Raw genomic sequence first — 26,658 nt, 5'->3', positions numbered from 1 at the left:
ATGGAACACATCAGAGTTGATATGTTGAAACATACATGCCTTTGTAATGTAGTTATGTCAAATGTGGGCTTGTAACTACATGACACCTATTCAAAATTTACCTAATCTAAAGACGCGATCCCCAAAAGAACCTACTTCATTCGTGTAATACATTTCATTTGCACTTTTTAGGCAAAGGAAGCACGAAAGACATTTGTTGTCAGAATTTTTTTTTAAATGTGTTTCGACACCATGGGCGTGATTCACAAAGAGCCTCTGCACTCGCGGCGGAGGCCCCACAGTAGCTGGGGCGTCTCCGCACTCGGGGCGGAGTCTCCTCAATGAGAATTCTCATTGCGGACATTCCGCCCGAGTGCAGAGACTCCCCCACAACTGCGGGGCCACCGCCGCGAGTGTGGAGGCCCTTTGTGAATCAGGTCCTATGTGAATATGTGAAACTCAGCAGAGAGGAACTGAACAAAAGCAGTATCTAGAGGTGAACCTTAAAGTATAGTTTAACATGTACATTGGTGCAATGTGACTGATTTTAGAGCCATTTAGAAATGGCCTTTGGTGGTTTTCAATATGCCTTTTTTAGCAGAAAGAGTATATTTAGACATTTTTGCCTATATCACTTCAAAACATTTTCAATAAATGTTATAAGAATTGGGGGTTCTTCTAGAATGAATATTTAAAGGTCGTTCCCCTCTTACAGTCTCCATCCCATAGAGTACCACTGAACATCTTGATGCTTTGCTTACCTGGATAGTCGTGACCAGATTAGATCCGGCATGAGAGTCTTATGATATTCATCCTTTACTAGTGAATGATTCAACTTTTTTGAACTCACAATCTGTCGACCTCACTGGCATCTTTGAAGTGTCTAATATGGTCTAAAGCATTGACCTACACATGTGTTTGAATGCTGCTGGGTCATTAAATGACCATACTCTACTTTGCAAGACATACATTAGAAACTTTAATTCTGCCTTTAAAGTCATCATCCGGACAGGATTTTATACCTGTAAACCTCGGTTTGAGTCTTAGCTTCTAAGCTATCTATTAAATATACTGCAAACAGCAGTAGGAAATAAATATTTCCCCAAAAGACAGGGCTAAGAGATATTGCAATTTCCGATCAACATTTTTACAGAAAGTGTATACCAGTAGTTGTGCTCACATCACTGCGGCCTTGACCGATTACTTACAAGGCCCCTGTGATTTGGATTGGTCTCCTGGGAGGCATTGGAGAAAATAATGTAAGAGAGGGAGTTGTCTTGATTCCGTCAATCGATCTGATTTTCTAGACCTTTTTTCAGAGCCCTGAAGTTGTACACTTGGTAGTGGTAAAGGTGATACTTCATGTGTGTGTATGGACCAAGGCGCTGGGAACTGGGTCAGCGACGGAGAGTTGGGCCTTCAAAGCCTTCTCGACTCCAGCTTCATCAAGCACAAAAGACCAAGCTTATGGGAGGTGATACAACTGTTGAGTTCCATGCGGTTTAACAGTAGCCTTGCAAACATAAGAGAGAGTTCCAGAGTCATTGCTTGTTAAGAAATAGCACTCTGATAAGCATCTTACAACTGTAGCAGTTAGACTAAATGTTATCCTCGAATGGATAAACACAGTGGCAACTGGCTTCTCTTTCAAAGTCATGATTCTGCTCTGTCCCTAGTGAGATAAATTGTGCACAAAAGGGATTTGCAGTCTATGTATAATCTCAGAATCCAGTGATACAATTGCCACCGAGTGCTGGACCACAGCAGTGGCGAACATGGCTTTGGGGTACCCCTTGTGAGGATGGGGATATAACCATTTTCAAGAGAAGTGGATAGAGTCTAGAGGGTACCCAGGCTGTGTCTCCACTGTACAAACCAGCATTACTTCTGGGGAGTGTACTCATCTATACCCCGGCACTTTGACACTGATCTTTGTCGCCCTCCAGTGTCTGTAGTGAAGGTGTCTGGGGCCTCTGGGTCATCTCCATTGGTCTCCTGAGGCCAGTTGAGGAGGTATCCACTCCAGCAGCTAGAACTGAAGGGCTTTGTACAAGCCTTCAGGATTGGTCTCAGCTTATACAGCTCAGGCAGCACTCGTTTCCAAACATCAAGAAAGGCGACGTGGCGGGTCCTCACTGGTAGTGTGGCGGTGAGGTTCTTCCATTTTCCGAAGAGTAGCTCCAGCTTTCACGATCTCTCATTGGCAGATGGGCCAGCACCCTCTGCAAATCAAATCCAGAGCAATGTTCAAATTGTGGGTACCAGCCAATCAGACTGTAGGTAACATTTTATCTTTCTAGGATTGAGGTGTATATTGTGTGCGGCCTCCCAGACGAGGTTGATGTTGCAGGGAATGACGGAACAGTCCCGCTCCCAGCATTCACTGGTTATGTGGCTTCTTGCATCCATGCAGGTGACTCTTCAGTAGAAGTTGTCCTGGCAGCAGATCTTCTGTGTGTCAATCATGGGATTTCTTGGGAAGGAAGAGTAAGGGTGGGCCCAGGCTGCCATTTCTGGTGGCACATCTGCTCTGGTGTCTGTCTGTTTCCTTTGTCTCACACAAACATAAACACACAAAGTGGCATGGACCTTGAGCACTCTCAGTGAAGATGAAAGGGATTCCGGTACTGTCGGTCCCTTGATTTACAAACAGGGAAGTGCTCAGGTGTCCTCATCCCATGGATGCTCTCCTGAGGTTTACCCAAAAGTTTCTAACTCAACCAAGAGCAGCAGTGCTTTTTAATTGTAAGATAATAAGAGCTGGGGCCAGTATTTTATTCAAAAGACTGTGGCTAACGGAGGTCGAGGTACCAAGGCTGAGTGGTCTTTGGTGCCACCTCCTGCCTCATTAATGTATGACCAGACACTCTCCGCCTCTTTATCTCACTCTTTCAGGTTCTTTTTCATTCCTGCTTTCATCCTTTGTCACTTTTTTCACGCCTTTGTCTTCCTCCTCTTCCTTGCCACTTTTGTATTGTTTTCTCTCTTGCTCTAGATTAAAGGAAGTTGAGAAAAATAAGTGCTGGTCCCCAAAAATGTTTGCGTGTAGGTCCCACCTGCAACAACTGCCTCAAATTAAGCACTGCCAGACAGCACCTGATAGTAAGGGGAAGATGACACCAAGTGTATCACTGTGGAGCAGCGAACTTGGTGTTTGGTCTGGTGATGGGTTTGAGAGCCGAAGCTCAGCAAGCATTAGCAAAGGCAATAGGCTTCCCCTTTCAATGGCATTACCCGTACATTTGGCTAAGCTTTGCACATCCTTTTCACCATTTCACAACAGAAAAATGCAGAACAGTAATGGGCCGAAAAGGAAAAGCTGTCGCACTCCCACTGATGCATTATGACACGGTGACCGTTTTTGTTAAACTTTTAATTTACCGTTCCAAGATCATGGCCCCAATTTCGGAGAAATACATTTAAGAAAATATATGCAAAACAATCAAATCAAAGAAGCAGCCCTAAGCAAACTGCTGATGCTGGGCGCTCAAAAAATAGGAAAGAAATAGATTTTCTTTAAAGTAATGGGAAGAGAGAGGGGAAGGAGAAGTGGGTGGAGAAGTAGGGGGAGAAAATTCTGGAGCAGGGAGCCAGAAAGCAACAGGAATTGAGGGAGAAACAGATGACCTTTGCTAAGAAGGGGGTTGAAAAAAATAAAAAAGTAATACAGGAAGGGTGGAGAAAGCAACAAGGAAGCTGTTGGGAGGAAGGATCAATGTGGAGATTGTGGAGGCTCTCGTTTAAAGGAGGAGCAGCACATGAAGGTGAGAGCTGGAAAACACATGCACTCCCATGGAGCTCTGGAAGAAAAGAGAAAACAATCTTCTGTGAATGCAGTACGAGGATACAATCCTTCCAATCAAATGGATGTTGAGAAAGCTATGCCCCAAAGGAGGGACAAACAACAAAGGAAGAAAAGCCACTGAAGAAGAAGCAACCAAATGAGGCTGCCAAGAAAGCCAGCAAAGATAAACACTGTGCTCTTCGAAAGCCAACCATAAGTATTGGTACTGTGCACAATAGTTTTTCGACAACAGACTGCTAAAGTATGCCTTAATGCAAGGCCGATCATGCAATGGAATTGCAGGGCATTAAAAAACACCAGGTGGAGGGCAGTGCTTAATTTGAGCCAGCTTTGGCAGGCGGCCCAAGTCCTATTTCTCAACAGATGTTCATCTAGAGCAATGCTTCTCAAACGTTTTAGAGCCACAAACCACTTTTTAGTACAAAAAACACTCACAAACCACGTAGCTTTAATGGACACGAGCCAGGCTATTTTTTAATGTGATCAAGCATCATGTGGAGCACAATGTCATTTGCAGAATGGTCATTTTCTACTGAAATGCTCACTAAATGTGCACAGACACACTGTTTTATTGCTACAACTACATTGCACACAAATGATAATGTGTGAACATTGGGTTTCTAGTGAATACTTATTAGTTGTGCATCAGCAAGTAAAGTGTCTTGATTTGTTGTGATGCTAATAAAATCTTTGGTTCCATCACACTAAAGAATTATTAAAAAATGGAAAAAATTACATTCTCCAGCATATATAATTTACTTTATTTTTCTTTCTCTGAAGCAAAGTGAGAATTGTTCATAAATGCTAGGCTCGCTGGGACAAAAGAAGTAGAAGACATAGCTTGGCATCTGACCCCTGTCTTTGAGGCACAACACATGAATAAATACAGAATTCAAAGGCAGCTCCGTTTATTCCCTGACGTTTGGTGAACCACCAAAAATCTACTGGTGATGGACAGTTTAGGAAACTGTGATCTAGAGCAAGAGAGAGAGAAACACAAAAGGGAGGTGTAAGGGAAAGAGGCAGAAGCATTGAGAAAGAGAGAAAGCGTGGATGAAAAAGAACCTGCAAGAGTGAGGTAAAGTGGCAGAGAGTGTCTGGTGGTAGATTCAAGAGCCGTTAGGCGGAATCAAGACTACGCAGCCGTGGTATTCGCCATCTCCAATATTCAATAGAACCGGCCGCACACGTTACAAATTAAGCTCTGATAGAGGTACAGCTGGAAAACCAACTGTGGACTTTTATTACTATTCTGTGAATGCTTCTTAGCTAATTCCAGACAGATTTCCCAAAATATCACTTTGCAAAGGATCCAAACTGCCCAGGAGTGCATGCCACAAAATGACTCTAGTTGTGTTTTTCAAAGGCAGATTTTAACAGGTGCATTGGTCAAACTTTGCTAATCTTAAAGATTCTGGGGGATTTTGGTGAAAAAAGAAGAAACAAGTATTGTTTTACCATTTTTTTCCATAAATATAATATATTACCTTTTTAAAAGGCAATAATTGTTATAGGATTAGAAGTTCTTCGAAAAGGAATACTTGAATCCATGAATAAAATGGGTATTCTCCATGTCCTGTGGCAGGGTTCTAGTAGCCTGTCATAGCACATAGCCCCAAACACAGCTCATGTCATTTTCTCCCAAACCTTCTTCAAAATACCTTCAAAATCAATTTGCAGTTATCTGAAATTACCTTGAAATGTTCTCAAGTGTCCGCCTCTGCTCCCTCAGAGCCAGAATAACTCCCAGGATAATGGCAAAATGCCTGCGACTAGCACTAAAGTGGATCTAAAAAATACCACGGATGAAATTGTGAAAAAATACATTTGGAAATGTGCTCAATGCTGTCTGAGCTGAAACTTGTTTACCTGATTGGTTGTCTCCTCAGAGCTGATTGTTACTGCTATTTTGCCTGAACACGTTATGACTCTTGATGCAACCAAAAATATGAATATTATCCCAGGTCTCCTTAAGATGGCTGCATTATTTTATGTTGCTGAAAAAAATATATAAAACTGCATACTTCAGGCTAAATGTTAAAATAAGCACATTTCGTGGAATTAGTGTGTCGAGAAAAAATGCAATTTTTGTGAAAAATGATTTTGCTACCTGTACATTTACTTTTCGATGGAATGTAGGGAACTTTTAATGTGTTGCTAATTTTGTGCATCACAAATAATCCATATTTTTTAACTGCTTTTATTTGTCCAAATCACATATCATAGGTTATAAAATATTACGCATTTATTAGTCTGTTGTGTATTTTTCCCTCCTTAATTTTGGTTTTTGATTTTAATTTTGAATGTGGCATGCTTTGTTTTTGTCTGCTTTTTGTGAAAGTGTTTAATTGGGGAACAAGACCCAGCATCAGCCCATCTTTCTGAACGAGCATGGCACTTTTTTTTAAACTACCCAATAATAAAAGTACCTAAACAATTTATCTACAGTTAATCAGCAAATGTACGTTTTGTGGAGGAAAACAATTTGCTAATTTCTTTTTTGTTGAATACTTTTCTTAAGTTAAGTAAGTAAATCCTCTTTGGAGATCTTTTAACTTGCTTCGTTAGAAACGTGCAATTAGAATTAATTAATTATAATTTTAGTAAACAGATTCTTGCTAGAGAAGCCATAGACCTACTTGGACAAGTAATAATTTCGTGACAACATTGGGTGAAAAGTCCGAGACGTAGCTCAGTCCTGCAGCAGGTGCAGTTGCACCGAGGCCCAATAGGGTGAACAGCCCTCTGCACCTCAGTTATGGCTGTCTTTCACTAACCAGAAGAACCATGGCAACCTTGCTATGCCACAGTGAAAATTGCTGAATATCAGTAAGTTTAGCTAGTACAATTAAAACCTTTCACAACACAGTTATTGTGCATTAGTTTTTATATTCCAAGACTAAGATAAATTGCCAGGATTTGCTAATGTTCCTGTAAATTCAGGTAACACCCTCCTTAAGAGGTCTTGGTTACTTCCCAAGCAGTAATAGTGCACTCAGGTTTCCCTTGAGATCATGAGGTGTGATATGGTTGTATGTCGGAACCACTCAGGCATTTACCACGCCTGCCTTAACAATGCGGTCCTAACCACAAATGCGTCTTTACACCACATCCCTTTACCATGTAAGTCACTACAGCGACTTGCCTAAGGAAAAGTGGCGCACTTTGAAATAGTATAATTTACTATTCACCTCCAGTCTGCACAACATTAGGGAAAGTGATTCTGTGTCATTCTGGGCAAATCACTTAATCTCCCTGTGTCTAACAAAAATAAATGTGTCTTCATGTACCGCAACTGGTGCTATGTAAAGCGCTCTGATACCCGATTCGGGTCAAGTACGCTCTATATAAAACTCCGTAAAATAAAGAATTGGACTTAAAGTCCAACATCTGCCCATCAATGCTTTCCTTAACCCGTTGCGTGCTCGTGACGGAACCGTTCTGTCACGAGCCTCGGGTGGGCTGTGCTGGTGACGGAACGGTTCCGTCACGGCCCGCTCGGCGCGCCTAGCGTGGCGCGAATTCCCGCCTGCGCTGAGCGTTCTAAAGAGCGGACGGGGCCGTGACGGAACCGTTCCGTCACAAGCACAGCTCACCCGAGGGCCGTGACGGAGTGGTTCCGTCATGAGTACGGGAGCGCCGCGTGGCCCCGCCTCCCCCTTAGCGCTGTGGCGGAATAGCCGCCGCAGCTAAGGGGTTAAGGCATGTGTGGTAAAGGGATGGGTTGTAAAGATGCATTTGTGGTTCGGACCGTGTTGTTAAGGCACTGCGTGGTTCGAGCCACGATGCACAGGCTGTTTGCCGTGCAATATATCTAAAGTTTTTAAGCCTTACAGCTTTACATGATTTGGACCCTAGAACAGTGAATTACTGTGGGAATCAGTATTTGTCTACCAATTACCACCCATTTCCCCTCATTCCTGATACTTTACCACAGCAGATTTCCCCTAGGTTTTTCCTGGCGAAATACTTTGAGGGTGGGAATGAATCAATGGAAGTGCAGTGTTCCTGAAAAACTTGTAATCCTGATTTGGCCGGTAACTCATTTCAACACGCGAATCAGGATGTAGTTGAAATCTTACTGAAACCCTAAGTGTAAGTTTAAGGGTGGGAATACTTTTTCTATACGAAGAAGGGCCCGAGTTGGGTACCGCTACGTAAAACTACTCGAAATACCAACAAAATAGAGTTTTTGTCAGTATTTTCAGACATTTTCATAACTCATTTCAACCCTGAAACACACATGAAGTTGGTCATACATTCTGCAGGAGTACTGTGTAACCAATGTGGTATTTAACAGCCCTATATTTTGTTGGTATGGCAGATAAGGGATTTCAAATTATTCTCATGCATGGAAAATAAGAAATAAAAATTAATTTGCGGTCAATCACTTCATTCTAAAAAACCTCTGACAATGGAATTCCTCCTCATTTCTCCCCTGGACAATGCTCTCCAAACTAAAGTCTGGTTAAGATGCCTTGATGTATTCAGTTTCACTGCCAAAATCATTGACTGCACCACATCCCTTGGAATAACACTGGATAAAAACCTAAACATGCTTACCCATTTCAAGCTAAAAGGGCCTTATACTCACTCAGACTTTTAAAGAAGGTCAAACCTTTCATCCTTTCACTTGACTTCCAAAATGTCATAGAGGCGCATATAACCTATAGGCTTGACTACGGTACTACGCTTCTAGCCGGCATGCCGAAATCTCACCTCGCACCTATGAAGGCCATGTTCAGTGGAGCTTCAAGGGTAGTCCCAGGTGCTTTTGACAACATTGCTCACTCTCAACTGGCTCCCAATTGAAGCCCAATGTATTGTCAAAGTGGCTTGTATTAGTCACAAAGCTCTCCATCTTGGGACCCCTAAATACATGGCTTTCAAACTCAACCTCTCCAGAGGCTGCCGCTCCCTGTGTATCTCAGACATGCTACACCTTGAGCTGCCTAGTTTCAAGAAAGAGTGATCCAACTTATGTTGCTTCACCAGAAGTGCTCCAAGGATCTAGAAACCACTACCTCTAGAAGTTCGCTCAAACCCCTCCCTTGCTTCTTTCATGAACAGCATTAAATCAAATTTGTTTCAAAGATATCTTATGACCCGACCAGTCATTATCCACGAACCCCCTCCAAAGTATTGAACTGATTATCTTCCTCTTTCTCTCCTCTACATCCAATCTTTGTGCATATTCCTCCACATTGTATTTACTTTCAAACCATTTTCACTGTAACCCGTTATTACCTTGTATACTGTACAGCACTCTGACCCCTGGGTCATGTACGTGCTCACTGCTTTATAAAAACCCTCAATAAATGAATTCATGAATCAGACACAATTGTGTTTGCCAGAAAAGATTTGAGTCTGTGACATGCATCACTACACACAGATCTCTGAAAGAGCTATTTAAGTAATATATTCTTCTTAAGTTCTTAACATTTACATTTCTTACATAAGCTTTAGATTTTTACAACTATTCTTTTTAAACCACAATGAATCTGATGCTCCTTCCAGCAAACACCTGAAGGCATGAAGTGCTGTGACTTTAAAACCTGTTTATTAGAACTTTAATTTTTCTATCCACCTCAGACGTCATATCACAAGCTTCTGAAAGAGTTCAATGAGCCCCAGCAAACTTAGAAGAGCATGAAAATGTGGGGAGTTCAGAGTTCACATGAACTTGTTCCTCCAGGCCTACACTTGAGAGTAGTTACACACACTGTCTTGAACCTCAAATAGACTATTTGCCTGATATAAAGAATGGTGGGCAGTGCAGCCCTGTCACCAGCCTGCCAAAGGCAAGCCCTTCCGTGCCCATCCGTGCCTTCACCATGCCCAGCGCCAGGACCGCACCCAGCACCAGGACCCCTGTTTTTTCCACCCCACAAAAACACACTGCCGCTGACCTCCGAGACATGGGCACTGGATGCACCAACAACAACTGCAGCCCCGCACACTACCAGGGGACCGTTCTCCTGTTGACACTGCTGCCTCACCTTCACCACCAAAGCAATCAACGGCACCAGCGACACTGCAAACATGGTCGCACCTGCTACATCAACCAAAACCACCATGTCACAACTCCAGTGCATCCTACTCAACACACGTTCACTCGGTAAACACACTATAGAGGCCTGGGACACAATCTCCTCCCTCACCCCACATGTCATCTTCCTTACAGAAACCTAGCTAAATTTCACCTCCGAACCAGACATCACCACCCAATCCCCAAATGTTACAAAATAACACACGAGGACTGAACAAACAAGCACGGAGGTGGAATAACCATCATCTACAGAGACGCAATCGTCTGCACGACATCCCATGATGACCTGACACCAGTAATGGAACACATCAACTACCAACCCACAGAGACCGAGAAAGCACCATCTGAGGCACCATTGCATGCACACCACCAGGACCACACCCAGCTTCTGCAACAGCATCCCAGAACTTGTTGCCCCACTCGCAGTTTACTCTGAGCACTACATCTTCCTAGAGTATCTCAACTTGCACCTTGACGACCCCAGTGACACCAATTCCACCAGAACTCCTGGAAAGCATGAGCAACATCGGCCTCAAGCAGCTCATCACTAACCCTATCCACATCGCAGGACACATGCTTGACCTCCAGCGACAGAATGAAGTACATCCACACCACACCACACCATTCAGTTCATCATCTCAGGACCCATCTACCTGGCACCATGCACTCCAGGTCCTCTCAAAGAGACTGGAAAAGGTATCAGAAGACCAGTGGACGGACACTATGTGCTCCCAACCACCAGACTCTACACACAACCAGCAGCTAAGAGCTTCTCCCAGTAGATCGCAGAATGCACCGATGCCAGCGCCCCCGCCAAGATAACCAAGCTCATAGAAAAAAGCAAAAGAGCAAGCTGGTTCACAGAATAACTGCACTCCACCGAATACAATTACTGACAACTTGAAAGGAAGTGGCACAACAACAAAAAGACAGAAGACCACACTGCCTTCAAGTCCACTCTCAACCAGTACCACCTCCTCCTGAAAGAAACCAAGAAGAACACCCTAGCAAACCTCATCAAAAGCAAGCACAAACCACAGAAAAAAACTCTTAGCGATCGTTTAGGAGTACACCAATCCTGCAGCCACCTAGAACGGCTTCACTCACTTATAGAAACTGTGCAACAACCTTGCGTACTTCTTCTACGACAAGATCTCGGCCGTCTATGAAATCTTTGAATGCCAACCCTCCGCCACAGACAGCATCAACCAACTCATACCCACAAACACAAACCAGAGACATCTTCTTGCCCACTGGGAACTCCTCACCACGCAAGACACTATCTCCATCATGAACTACATGCACTCATGAGCACCCACGGACCCATGCCCCCATCACGTCTTCAACCTCATAAGAAAAATGGAAACGAGCTCAGGGAGGTCCTAAACACCTCCATCACTGTGGCCTCCTTCCCTGAGAACTGGAAGCAAGCTGAAGTGAGGCCCCTCCTGAAAACATCATCCTCCGACCCATCTCTCTGCTCCCCTATCCAGCAAACGTCCTTGAGAATGCATTCAACCGGCAACTCACCCAACACCTAGAAGAGCACAACCTCCTGTATCCCTCCCGATCTGGATTTCGAGCTAACCACAGCACCAAGACAGCCCTGATCGCAGCTACAGACGACATCATAGCCCTCCTGGACCACTGGGAGACAGCAGCCCTCATTCTCCTAGACCTGCCGCTGCGTCTGACACGGTCTCCCACCACATCAAGGTCAGCAGCAGACTCCACCACATCGAGATTCAAGGACACATCCTCAAATGGATCGACTTGTACCTCACAGACAGAACCTAAAGTATCCGTCTCCCACCGTTCACCTCAGTGTCCAAGAAGATCATTTGTGGAGTCCCCCAGGGTTCCTCCCTCAGTCCAGCCTTCTTCAACACCTATATAACCCCCCTGGATACCACCGTCCGATCACACTGACTAAACATCATCTCCTACACCGACGAAACACTGCTCATCCTCTCTCTGTCTGAAGATCCCTCCACCACTAAAGCGAACTTCCACAGATGAATGATGAACTTCACGGACTGCATGATGGACAACAGTCTCAAACTCAACACCAAAAAAATGGAAGTCCTCGTCTTTGGGAACAACAGCTCTCCATGGACTGACCCATGGTGTCCCGCAGAGCTCAGCACCCCCCTAGCCCCGACACCCACAGACCACCCCCACAACCTCGGCATCATCCTGGATAGCAAGCAAGTCAACGCAGTATCATCTGCCTTCATCCGTACCCTTCGCCTGCTCTGCAAGATCCTCAGCTGGAACCCAGCATTCATCAGAAGGACCATCACTCAGACCCTCATCACCAGCAGACTGGACTATGGAAACACGCTCTACATAGGAATCACTGCTCACTTCCTGAAGAGGCTCCAGACAATACAAAACTCAGCAGAAAGACTCGTACTCGACCTCCCCAGAAGGACCCACATCACACCACATCTCAAGAAACTACACTGACTGCTGATTCAGAAGAGATGCCAGTTCATGATGCTGACCCACATCTTCAAGGCCCTGCATAATGAAGGACCAGTATACGTCAACAAACGCCTGACCCTCCACCAACCAACCAGACATCTTTGATCAGCTTCCGTCTCCCTCGTTGTGCCAAAAATGGAGGACTCTCCTTCTCGCACCCGGCAGCCAAGGCTTGAAACAACCTCCCCCTGCACTTCAGAACTGCACTGTCGCTCCAACAAATCAGAAGAGAATTAAAGATCTGGATGTTTGAATGATCAAACCTCCATGCAGCTGTAAATGCCTCTAGCGCCTCGAGACCCTCATGGGTGATTTTCCTCGCTCTCTAAATATTTGATTGATTGATTGAATGACTCTGACACCCTGGGTTTTTTCTCCCAGGATGCGGTAGTCATTAGTATTTTTAGGTCTCGCCTAGCTATCGCGTAAGCGATCGCTATGCGAGAGATTTAGTAAGGGGCACCAGAAAATGCTCCCAAAGGCCTTTGGAATGCGGTTTATGGCCAGTGCATGTGAGGCATTCAAGCGCAATGCTGGCATCTGGCATCGGACTTGAAAGCAGCAGTCTGCTTTCCCCAGTGCGCTCGGCCTCACTTCCTGCTCCCCCTCATACAACAATTAACTTTTGTTATCGCTCACACCCCATATGCTCGTTCCCTTCCTTTGATGTCCGCTTTTCTTGTTACTTACAAACCATTGCGTTGGTTTACTCGCTCACAATTTCCGATTAGAAAACACGCACGCCCCGCATGACTGCCCTTCTTCCTGTTTTCATCATTCATTTATACTGTTTGTGACTAAGAACCCGAAACGCACTCACCCTGAGAATGGAACGCGCACACTGTCGCAGCAGAGCGTGCGCGCACTGATACGAGAGCATGCATACTCTAGTATCAAATCACTTACACTGCTGCACGCCTCGCACTGCTGCACGCCTCACGCTGCTGCACACTGCTGCATTACTCACACTGCTGCATTACTCACACTGCTGCATGCCTCGCACTGCTGCACACCTCGCACTGCTGCACGCCTCACACTGCTGCACGCCTCACACTGCTGCACGCCTCACCCTGCTGCACGCCTCACCCTGCTGCACGCCTCACCCTGCTGCACGCTGCTCACTGCTGCATGCCGCACACTGCTGCATTACTCACACTGCCACATGCCTCACACTGCCGCATGCCTCACACTGCTGCATGCTGCACGACACACTGCTGCACACCACACACTGCTGTATGCCACACACTGCTGCATGCCACACACTGCTGCACGCCACACACTGCTGTACGCCACACACTGCTGCACGCCACACACTGCTGCACTCCTCACACTGCTGCACGCCACACACTGCTGCACGCCACACACTGCTGCACGCCGCACACTGCTGCACGCCGCACACTGCTGCACGCCGCACGCTGCTGCATTACTCACACTGCTGCATTACTCACACTGCTGCATGCCTCACACTGCTGCACGACACACTGCTGCACGCCACACACTGCTGCACGCCACACACTGCTGCACGCCACACACTGCTGCATGCCACACACTGCTGCATGCCACACACTGCTGCATGCCACACACTGCTGCACGCCACACACTGCTGCACTCCACACACTGCTGCACGCCTCACACTGCTGCACGCCACACACTGCTGCATGCCTCACACTGCTGCACGCCACACACTGCTGCACGCCACACACTGCTGCACGCCACACACTGCTGCACGCCACACACTACTGCACGCCACACACTACTGCACGCCACACACTGCTGCACGCCACACACTGCTGCACGCCTCACACTGCTGCACGCCTCACACTGCTGCACGCTGCACACTGCCGCATGCCTCACACTGCTGCACGCCTCACACTGCTGCACACTGCTGCATTACTCACACTGCTGCATTACTCACACTGCTGCATTACTCACACTGCTGCACGCCACACACTCCTGCACGCCACACACTGCTGCACGCCACACACTGCTGCACGCCACACACTGCTGCACGCCACACACTGCTGCACACCTCACACTGCTGCACGCCACACACTGCTGCACGCCACACACTGCTGCACGCCACACACTGCTGCACGCCACACACTGCTGCACGCCACACACTGCTGCACGCCACACACTGCTGCACGCCACACACTGCTGCACGCCTCACACTGCTGCACGCCTCACACTGCTGCACGCCTCACACTGCTGCACACCTCACACTACTGAATGCCACACAACACCACCACCACATCACTCAGGGACACCACCATATCACTCTTGGACACCACCATATAACTCTTGGACACCACCATATAACTCTTGGACACCACCACATCACTCTAGGACACCACCACATCACTCTAGGACACCACCACATCACTCTAGGACACCACCACATCACTCTAGGACACCACCACATCACTCTAGGACACCACCACATCACTCTAGGACACCACCATATCACTCAGGAACACCACCACATCACTCAGGGGCACCACCACATCAATCGGGGGCAACACCACATCACTCAGGGGCACCACCACATCACTCAGGGGCACCACTCAGGGGCACCACCACATCACTCAGGGACACCACCACATCACTCACAGCCACCCCCACAGACACCACCACATCACTCACTGACACCACCACATCACTCACAGACACCACCACATCACTCACAGACACCACCACATCACTCACAGACACCACCACATCACTCACAGACACCACCACATCACTCTGGGCACCCCCACATCACTCTAATACACCACCACATCACTCAGTCGAACCACATCATCACTCAGCACCACAACAGCATCACTCAGCACCACAACAGCACTGTCCTTGCTTGCCACGAACAAGCATTGCCATAGCCAATAGGACTTCCATTAGGAAAGTGTAAGCTATTGGCTTTGTGAATAACAATGCTATTAATTTATATATTTTCAAAGCCAACACATATTTAAAAAATTTGACATTTACAATACCAATAGCTCACACTTTCCTAATGTGAGACCTATTGCATTGCAAATGCTTGTTTTCTGTTCAGAACCACCAGGTTATTCCTGATGGTCCCAAACAGTAATAAAGGACATACATCTGCCTGCTTCAAAAAGGGCGGGCTGTTCTTACTTCAAAGGCCCTTACACTGTCAGGTCATCAATGTAGATTTCTGAAAGTGAAGCGAGTGGGGTTACTGCTTTTGGAAACCTAATGGTTCATCCAACTCCTCATACAGGAGGCAGATGGTTGTTTGGCAGAGTAGGCGCTCAACTAGGTTTGTGATTGAGTACCCTTTCTTCCAAACTTTAATTCTGGCTCTATATCAAATGAGCCTTCCTTGATCCATGGTCAAATTAATGACTTGACCAAACATCCAACCTGCAGTGATTACTTAAATGCTGGGACTGACTTCAATAATCTTTGGAAGTGTTTTTCATGCAGTTCCATTAGTTTCCCTGACACTGTCATAACCCAAGATAGTGTTAGGTTCTGCAAACAGATAGCCCTCTGTTTTATGCTACATTGGACTTCTTGTCTATATTTAACTCTAGCAAATGATCCCAAATATCTTGTAGTTAGATCTGTTGAAGCAATGTAGCGGATGGGTTATGGATGTAAAGATACAGGAAGGCGATGATGGTTTTTGCATAAAGTAAAGCAGCTCGGCATTTATTTGCTTCCAGTCTGAGAGCGGGTGTGCTGTGCTTACATTATCATGCATGCTAGCATCTTAGCTTCTCTTTTTTTAATGTTGCTCAATCGCTTATGATTTGAATTGGCTTTTTAGATCACTTGCTATTGCCATGAATTAAAGGCATTTCACAAGCAATACTTTTTATTGTGCTACTTAGAGAAAGGTGAATTTTAATACTCTCATTAGGTAGAGCATTAGGATCCAAGGAAAAGCAAACAGCACATTAGACATTGTTCCCATCATATCCAGAAGATGAGTAACCGGTCGGTGTATGTTGTAAGACATCTCAGCTGAAGAAGTGTCTGTGCCTTCTTAACACAGTCAAGGATGGGAAATGGATCCCTGTAGACATTTCTACATTGTATTGAAACAACAATACAGCTAACAAATATAGAACTTAAAAGGTACAAACCCAGTTGTTTTAATAATTAAAATAGATGAGAAAATGTCACAAAAATGAAGAAAATTAAATATAGCAATCCAGAATAAAAATGATCAATTGGAAAACATTTCGAAAAGGTCTTTAATCTCATCCTAAAGGAAAGACAAAACACATTTGAATATGTCAGCGGCTTCCATGCATTGACTGGGTCCTAAGCACCCTCCTGGCTGACCTATGAGTTCACGTTTTTTAAAGTAGGTGTGTGGGCCTGCTGGGGGTTTTCTTCTGTCTGGATGTTAAAGGTCTTCAGTAAAACAATCCCCCAAACCCATAACCGGCTAGAGCTGCAGACGGTCAGGTACATTGGTTGATTGGCCATCCAGTAATTCTGAACTTCATCAATAAATTCAGAGTGGGAACATCCACTTAAATTAATGAAGCTTCCAGGAGTGTGTCTTTTAAAGGATAGACTTGGCGTTTGTCCCTGTTCTCCAAGAATGCTTTCTTATGGAAAGTAAAACTTTATAATGTTAGTGCTGCTACCGTAAGGAACAATCTTCAAATCTTTGGAACTAGCTCCTTATATGATTGTCCACTTTGCCTGTTCAAAAGGGAAGAGAGGTTCCCACAATTCTGAGCTCCAATTCACAAGAAAAGGCAATTTCCAACAGGTCAACTGGAATTCATCGATACAAGAAACAGCAAAGTACTGGCCACACCCACCAGGCTCAGGAGGACACTCCACCTGAACAAGGTGTATTCTGTGACACAACATCGGAAGCTTATAGAAATTATTTTTATTTGGAAACATTTTTGTTGTACAGAAAGAAAGAGAATAATGAATGAAAAGCAATGAAAAAGAAGGTATAAAGAACAAGAGAAGTGATCCACAGGAAGCCCTCATCTGTATATATAAACTGATTTTAAAATGCCATCCATGATACAGAACGAAGAAGAGATATATAGAGTTACTTGTTCTTATCAGAATAATGTCATCTCCATCACTGAACAGCAATGAATGAGTACTCTATAGCTGGAGCGTCATGTATATCTAAGTAAAACGTCTTGTCAAGGAACTAAACGTCCGAAGAGACTTGGGCAGCTGTGGGGAGATAGGGGGAAAAGGTGGGGGGAGGAAAGTGAAGATATTTGACATCAACCTTAATCTATGAATCTAATATGTGCAACAAGACATGGACATTATCCATCAATCCTATCTCCTGTGACATGGAATCTCCATCATGGAGTACCAGACCCCATAAGTGGCCTGGGTATAGGACAAACAGGGGGATGAAGATGAAAGCCAGATGCTCATATATATAAAGGAGTCTGGTGGGCCTGTGTGGGACACTCGCCCACCTCCCACCCAATGCATGAGTCTCAAATTGGAGGAAAGGATCCCATATTTGCGAAAATATGCCCAATTGCTCTTGGACCTTATGCATCATATCCTTGTAAGTAGTCACCCTCAGCAGTTTGGTACTTTATGATATACTAGCTTACCCGTCGCGCGTTGCTGCGATCTCCGAAGAAAGGAAATTCAAGGAAACTCGTTATGATAACATTCAATTTACATTGTGTCATTTTTATTGAAACTTAATCATTTTAATATGGAAAACATTTCAAAGTGTCGTTTTAATTCTATTTATTAATTCGAGTTCTTGTGGATATATATGATTTTTTGTTTTTCCGTCTGGTGCGTACATCAGTATTCGAAAGATTATGAGGGCCCTGGGGGGCCGATATTTAAAAAAATGTTATGCCAGAAACATTCGTGGGAGTGTACTCAACAACTTCCCAAAGTTTCCTGGTGATCGGATGAATGCTGTTTTAATTCTATTTATTTATTTGACTGCTTGTGGATACACGATTTTTTGTTTTACCGTCTTGTGCGTACATCAGTATTTGAAGGATTATGAGGGCCCTGGGGGCCGATATTTAAAAAAAGTTTATGCCAGAAACCTTTGCGGGAGTGTACTCAACAACTTGCCAAAGTTTCATGGCGATCGGATGAATGGTGTTTTAATTCTATTTATTTCTTCGAGTGCTTGTGGATACATGATTTTTTGTTTTTCCGTCTTGTGCATACTTCAGTATTTGAAAGATTATGAGGGCCCTGGGGGGCCGATATCTTAAAAAAATGTGTGCCAGAACCCTTCGCGGGAGTGTACTCAACAACTTCCCAAAGTTTCATGGCGATCGGATTAATGGTGTTTTAATTATATTTATTTCTTCGAGTGCGTGTGGATACATGATTTTTTGTTTTTCCGTCTTGTGCGTACATCAGTATTCGAAAGATTATGAAGGCCCTGGGGGGCCGATATTTAAAAAAAGTTTATGCAAGAAACCTTCGCGGGAGTGTACTCAACAATTTCCCAAAGTTCCATGGCGATCGGATGAATGGTGTAGTAATGCATTAAGGACAAACAGACAGACAGACAGACAGACATTCGTTTTTATATATATAGATTATCATTCATAGTAACCTTTCTCCAATGCCTCCAATACCTATTTTGTCAACAGCCAGAGCTGTCACCAGCCATCGGCGAGTCTGACCCAGGCCAGTATATCAATCATGTCACTATGTACTGACAGTCGCGTAGATCTGGTGATCCATTGGTCACTCTTTGTAGATCATCTCTTCCAGAATATGATTGTGTTATTCGATGTCGTGGGAAATGACGTGCGTGTGGAACTGGTCACACTTAGAATGGCTTGGCAGTTCGGGCTGGACTGTTCCCATGAGGCACAGGGTCAGACTGATTTGCATATAGCCATGTCTGAACTGGGGTGGCAGAGTGGGCTAAAGAACGGTGATGGATTAAACCCAGATCTTTTGACTGGGTGTGAGTGTTTGATTGATTCAGATGCTCCGTCCATCACCACCCCCTATTGTACCACACTTAGAATGGCAGCATCGTTAGCCGTCAGGATGAGAGGGAATGTCCCTGGGTAAACTAAGAGGTGTCTAGTGCCAGCTATTCAACATCTTGAAGTAGAAAAACTGCAAACCCGCCTCCCTGGGGCATTCGTGAGGCGAGCAGAGTAAAGCAGTCTTACCCTCTTCGGAGAAGTCGGTCAGTAATACGGGCTGACAGAAGAGCCTAGAGAGTGTCGTCGAAGCTGGAGCGCAAGAGTAGAAATTCTCAATGTACTTACCTCATTGGCTGCCCTTTTCAGTGTGTCCCTGCCCTTTCCTACACACAAACCACTCCTGTCATTTCCAATCAACAACAAGGGCTGTGGACCGGCCTTGAAACATTGGACAAGCATGGTGTGGGTGGAGGGAGCGGTTAACCTTTAAAACATATGAAATATTTTTAAAGTTGAGTCAAACTGTGCACTTGTCAACAACTGCTTTCTCTTAAGGGAAACTTCTGAAGTAATCAATACTACACCCTGACTCAATCTCAGGAGCATTGTTTCTTTGTAGCTGCAAATATTTACAGGTGCCTCAATGGAAAACTGTCCATCAATGAGCAAGAGCCTCAGGCAAAGGTCAGTGCCATGTAATGACTGTTTCCTTGTACATTGTCCCCAGCAGAGACTCCTGTGCTGTGACAAACAGCATTATTTTGCTGCAGTAGATGCTTTGCACAGCACTGTTTCTCTGCTAGTAAAAAATTCATCAAGACATCAACGCGGAAGAGAGAACTGTCATCAAAATTACTTCATCATACGTCAGGGTAAAGCCGTCATAAGACAATGATCTGTCATCTGACAGGTGGTTGCCATCATTCAAATATTGGTGGTGCTCAGATATTTTAAGACACCGATCAATACAGAAATCTGATTTGATTTGTAGAGCACCTTATGATCTGCATGACTAAATCCTCTGCAACATAAATCTGGCTTTTTCTGTGTCATCTCTCTGCTGATTGGCTCACCCTGTTACCCACTATGACTAGGCGCAACTTTCAATAATATAAATAAATGTAAAAAAGCTAAATTATTGTTAGATGGGTCCTATCAATATAGCAATGGGCTGCTCTGTATGCCAGGGGGAGTTAAGATGGAGGGTGGGTGCTTCATAAGACAGGGCACATTCCAAGGGGAGATGAATATTCCATTGAACCAACCTCTATTATTATTCATTTATTCAAGAGCCTTATATAGCGCTGGCCTGACCCGAAGTTATCAGAGCGCTTTACAACATTTATCATGATGCAATCGGACACACATTATTTCAATAAACAGAATTGTCTCGTGTCGAATCCAGTTAAGGCCTGGAGGGGATCACAGGAGTGAATCAAAAGGTAGGAATAGAGTGATCAGTAGGCCCAGACCTTGCACAGCAGGCTGGAATTCTGCTGAGTGTGAGTGAGCATTTCTGGGTTTATCGCATGGCTGCTCAATCCTAAAAGATGTTGCTCGCATTGCCAGTAGGATGCTCGCATGACCACACATGCTCATCATGATAGGGCTGAGTCCAGTGTGCCTGGAAGCTGCTCAGTGTTTTAGTGCCTGCATACAATATCCAGAGGTTAAGAGAAATGGCTAAAGTGTGCCCATGCCATGCTCGATACACCAGCGTCCTACTTGATGTGCCAGGGTGTTTCTCAGTGTGCGAGGGGATTACTCAGTATGCCAGCAGGGCGCTTTCACATACATCCATGTGCTCTCAGCTGACCCATATAGGCTACTGCCTCCCTTCCCCTCAGAACTCCTTCCAGGCTGCTCATTTCTCCCTTAACCCCTCTCCCAAGGTGTCCTTTACGGGCATTCTAATCTATAGACCCCCTGGCCCTAGGTCGGCCTTTACCGCGGGTCTCCTAGAAATTCTTGAACCATTCATTGATAAACCCAATTTCACCATTCTTGGCGATTTCAATTTTCATTTGGAAAATTTTAAATCGCCCGACACTATATCTCTGGTGGATTAATTGGCCTCCTGTGGTCTTTTACAAAGAGTGGGAAGCTCTACCCACTCCGCTGGCCACACACTGGACGGGGTCTTTACCAACGATTGTAGACTGGAAGTAGGCCTTCCCCTCCCCCTTTCCTGGTCGGATCATAAGGCAGTCCCTATCGAGTTCACATCTGGACTGCGGGATCCGCCGACAAAGGACAATAACATCTGGACTTTGAAAAAGAACTACAGGGGACTGAACAACAAGGCCCTAGGCCCCATCATCGCTAATTTCAAGTCCTCTCCCAAAATTGACACGGATACTGCTGCTCGGGAGCTTGTCAATACCATCTCTGAGGCAGTTAACATCCTTGCCCCCGCCAAACCACACAACTGCGCCAGGAAACTTCCGTCTGCCCCGTGGTTCTCTGACTCCCTCAGACTCCTCAGGCAGGAGTGCAGGAGGCAAGAAAGATTCTGGAGAGCCCACCCTGACCCAGATGAAAGGACCAAACACAAAAACCTTATTATAGGGTACAAGGCCGCAATTCTGCCAGCCAAACAGTCATACTTTACCAATCTGACAACCTCCCTCAGTTCCCCTAGAGATCTTTTCAACATTGTGGATTCCCTGTCTCTTGTTCAGCATCCAGATCCCATTGTCGCATCTCAAGAACTTTGCGATCAGATCTCCACGTTTTTTCACACCAAAATCGTGGACATCTATACCGCCCTAGAAGCCCTCAACTCTATTCAGGAGCCCGTCTCTCCACCTGTCCTTTCTTCTTGGCCGAGCCCGCTTTCGGCTCCCCGAGGATACCTGTCTAATTTTCCTCTACTGACCTCTAAAGTCTTAAATGCGCTTCTTGACAAACTCAAATCGGGATCCCCTCTGGACCCCTGCCCTCTCAAAATTTTGAAGAACTGCAGAGAGGTCCTGCTTCCCCCCTTGCTGGATGTAATGAATCTGGCAATTTCGAATGGCGTCTTCCCCGCAACCTGGAAATTGGCCATTGTCAAGCCTCTCCTGAAAAAGCCAACTATGGATCCCGGGATCCTAAAAAACTTCCGCCCAATATCCCTTCTTCCTGCCCCCGCCAAGATGCTCGAGGCCCACCTCAATCACCATCTTAGCGCCTTCCTGGACAAAGCTAGCCTGCTAGACCCCTCTCAGCATGGCTTTCGGAAGACGCACAGCACAGAGTCAGCCCTTACAGTGGTGGTCAACAACATCCGCGCCAAGGTCGACAGTGGTCAGACTACTCTTCTGATCCTGCTCGACCTTACAGCCGCCTTTGACACCCTGTCCCCCTCCATTCTGGCCACTCGTCTTGGCGAGATGGGAGTAGAAGGACTGGCTCTGGGTCTCCTGACATCCTTCCTCAACCAGCGTGCCCAAAGGGTCAAACTGGGCGACTTCCTCTCCTCCGCCAAGCCTCTGCAATGTGGGGTCCCACAGGGCTCATCCTTGAGCCCCACACTCTTCAACATATATGTGGCCCCACTTGCAAGACTTGTTAGATCCGTTGGACTGGAAGTTTTGCCGTATGCTGACGACACCCAGATAATGGTCTCCCTATCTCATTCTGTTGAGTCCACGGCCTTAAATTTTAAGAACTGCATGGAAGCCGTGGCAGGCTGGATGACCTCAAACTTCCTCAAACTTAATGGGGAAAAGACTGAGTTCCTCCTCTTCGGTGGCAAACAAGATGTCTGGTCGGATGACTGGTGGCCGCCTGCCCTCGGAAAATGCCCCAAGCCGTCCCTAGTTGCCCGCAATCTGGGGGTTATCATCGACACCACACTTGCTTTTGACAAACAAGTCAACAAGACTGTCTCCACCCGCTGTGGTGTCTTGAGGATCCTTAGGAAACTCGCACAGTATCTCTCCCCGGACGCCCGGAAACAGGTTGCGGTGGCTCTCATCTCTCCTCGCCTGGACTACTGCAATGCCCTCTACCTGGGTATAAGCAAAAAGCTCATCCATCGCCTCCAAGTTGTCCAGAACGCAGCAGCTAGGTTTGTAGTTGATGCCCCCAGACGCTCCTCTGGATCCGGGATCAGAAAAAATCTTCACTGGCTGCCTGTACAGGCCAGGATTAATTTTAAGGTGCTTGTCCTTACTTACCGTGCTCTACACGGTCTGGGTGCTGAGGACATTGGGTCCCTTGTGTCCTTCTACACCCCGGGCAGGGCCCTGCGATCGGCCCACAAAAGCCTTCTGTCTATCCCCCGAACCATTAAGGCTAGGTGGAGAGGGAGGGCCTTTTTCTCCCTTGCCCCAAAACTGTGGAACACGCTTCCAGCTGACCTTAAGGGCCAGCCGTCCCTCGCCCTTTTCCGTAAAGGTCTAAAAACCTGGCTTTTCGGGTTAAGTCGCGCAATACAAATCCCAAATTCATTCATTCATTCATTCACTGCTTGGAATGTAAGGGAGCTGCACATTATGCCACGGTGCTGCTCAAAATGCTAGTGGATTGCTAAATATGGCAAATGCTCCCTATGCTAGGATATTGCGCAATAACATACCAAAAAAAGACATAACATAACACATGTATTTGTAGTGAACATCCCTCCCCTAGGGCACCATGGCACTGATTAAGAGGTGTTTATTGTTGCCCATCCTAATGGCCAGAGGGTATGTCAGTGTGCCCTGGATTCTGCTGAACATGCCAGAGATCCTGCCATACTTGCCAAGAGAGTTACTTGAAATATCAGGGATACTGCTGTTCTTAGAACTGGCTCTTCCGTATGCAAGAAAAAGCATAGTATTCCATGCTGGTACTGAAACCAGGTAGGGTGGTACCCAGCACGCCACAGGCACATTATGCCAGTGGGACTGCTCAATAACCTAATATATATGTTGGTTCAGTACTTTATGTAACAATCACCCCACTCCTCAGCAGGGTTGAATTGGGATTAAAATTCGGGTGTGCCACACTAAAAAAAAGTGGCCCACATTTGCATATTGCCTTTCCGCAAAACACTGCTTCTGCGAAATTTTTTTTAAAAGATGGGAGGTGGGGGCGTTTAAAAAAAATGCATGGATTAGTTTACACTGGTGAAACACACCTGAAAACAAGTGAGGGCACTTTTGCTCAGGCCCCCTGCCCCTGCTCAATATGCATATATTAATGGGCTGGCCCAGCGAGTGAAAGGGAGTGACACCTCTGCCCGTTGATAAAAGGAGGGTAATGGACACCCATCTCCCTCCAGAAAGGCCACTCGGGCACCTGCTGGCGGCATTGAGCAATGCAGAAACCACCCAAATCGGCCCCCCAGACTGCTCAAAAACGCAGCCAACGGCTGGAATTCGGATACGGCCCCTCGGGCATTGCCAGAGTGCCCGGGTTACCAATCCAACGCTGCTCCTCAGTACCCATCCAGCATAAACTCTCAATCATGTACGCACCCTTAATTTAAGGAATTGTGGTAATGGGATTCGGAGTAAGTGGGAGGAGGCCTAGTCTGTGGAGAAACTTTCTTGCAGGCCGCATTCATTTTATGTGACATTTGTACCCATGGCCCAGATGATTATGCAATGCTCTCAAACTTGAAGGGATTTCATAAATGTGACGTAGTCAGTGGTTGTGACCTGCCCTGAATTGACATGTGTGTGTGATGCAAGGGATAGCGGTAATTAAGTTGGTAGCATAAATATTTACAAATTGCACAATCTATCACATCAAAGGCACATGCAAGCCTCCTCCGTAGGATCAACACAAAAAGAAAAACAATTCCAATCAAATGGAGCATGCCTGTTGAGTTAAATAATGACAGAAGAGACAGCAGGAAGACAATAACATAAATATAAGATAACTCAGTGACTTAAGCCTCACTTCTAAAATCTATGTTTGAAAGGCTCGGGGTTGAGAGGTCTTTCATTCATCCAGGATATATTGAGTACTTTTTAAAGATGTGTGTGATTTAGCATGCAAATGTCAATAATAAAGTAAACAAATTATTCAGAGTAAATGGTATCTATCCCTATGATAATGCATGAACCTGCACTCGTAAAATGTGAAAACAATGTATTTTAAATGAGTATATGCTTCCTAACTCGGTAAATTATAGCAACATTCTCATAGGTTATATTCTTGGCAGGGTCGACCAGCCTTTCATCCTTCTGAGACAAAATGGGTGAGGTTTATTTCATCTGGTAATAATACGTGTATTCACAAATGGTCCTTGGAAAGTGGTTTGGATAAATGCGCTGTATAAACTACAAATTATTGTCACTTTCGTAATATCGATTCTGGTGCCCGCACATATGTCTCATAGCAATGTAAAAATGCAAATATAATATTGAGGAAAAGCAAAATGAATGTGTTTGTGTGTATTCCCAGGACACGATTGCCGCCCCACTAAACCTAGAGCTGGAGGGGGGAGAGGACGGTGGGGGAGAGGGGACAAAGGGAAGCGCTCTGATAAAAAAAAAAGAATGAACTGGGAACGCTTCACCTCTGCGAGAGATGCAATATGCTCGCCCATCTCCCAGACAGTATTTTTATGCGAGCTGATGGTTGCCACGGCAACAGAGGCTTTGGGGAGTCTCCTGTCGACGCAGCGCGCTGGCCTGTGCGCGCAGAGCGCAGATGCTGAGGCAGAGCGCGCAGCGCTGGCGGCGGCAGTGGACAGGGCAGCGGCGCAGCGCGGGGACCATGCGCCCGGGAGCCCCTGTGCCAGCAGCACCCGCTAACCCCACCTCCCCCTCTGCCTCCCACAGGGCTTCCTCAGCCGCCGGCTCAAGGGCTCCATCAAGAGGACGAAGAGCCAGCCCAAGCTGGACCGGAACAGCAGCTTCCGCCACATCCTCCCGGGCTTCAGGAGCAGCGACAATGACAGGTGAGCCCAGCCCGAGAGCTGCCTTTCTCTTGATTCTGCAGTTGTGCATAGCGCTGCCTGTCGGACGCAGCGGCCTCTGGGCGCTCTGAGGCGGCCACGGCATTGGGTGGCCCATAACATGCCCTGCGCGCGCGTGCAGGCGCACAGACTGCAGCCGCCCTGGGCGCCAGATGTAGTGGTTTTGTCATTCGGTCTGAAGGGCCATCAATAAAGGCGGGATGAGCTCGTTTAAAAGGCAGGGAAGCAGCGATTCCCTTCCCCGGGCGGCGCTCGAGCCCCGCGGGGTGAATGCATCGGATTACCGTGGAGTGAGAACATGTCCTTATCTGTTGTCTGTGAATTATTTGTGAGCCCGCCTCCTTCCAGATGTGCACGCCGTGCCCTCCCTCCAGACCCCTGAAGCCGTCTCTCTTCCCCCTGAGTCTTGCTAGCCCACTTTCTGACAGAGGTTCGGAAGCCCACCTCCCTGGCCCCTCTCCTCGATCCTAGGAGCCCAGTTTGTACATATATGTACCCGTACGTCTGACTCCCCGCTGGTACACTCTGCTCGATGTACACA

The 26,658-nt window shown here is 46.2% G+C and overlaps 1 protein-coding gene across 4 annotated transcripts in view; it reads left to right on the top strand.

Annotated features, from left to right (window-relative positions):
- Window positions 1-26,658, top strand: part of DAB2IP (DAB2 interacting protein) — a 1,475,985-nt gene that overhangs the window by 739,369 nt on the left and 709,958 nt on the right. For all 4 annotated transcript variants that reach the window (XM_078641853.1, XM_078641852.1, XM_078641855.1 and 1 more), the window contains exon 3: window positions 25,981-26,099. In XM_078641853.1, coding sequence (XP_078497979.1) covers window positions 25,981-26,099 — 119 coding nt within the window. The remainder of the gene's footprint in view (window positions 1-25,980; window positions 26,100-26,658) is intronic.

This window comes from Lissotriton helveticus, chromosome 5_1 (genome assembly GCF_964261635.1).
Source record: "Lissotriton helveticus chromosome 5_1, aLisHel1.1, whole genome shotgun sequence".
Classification (NCBI taxonomy): Eukaryota; Metazoa; Chordata; class Amphibia; order Caudata; family Salamandridae; genus Lissotriton; species Lissotriton helveticus.
The sequence above is the reverse complement of the archived record's forward strand: the minus strand, read 5'-3'. Positions and strand labels throughout refer to the sequence as shown.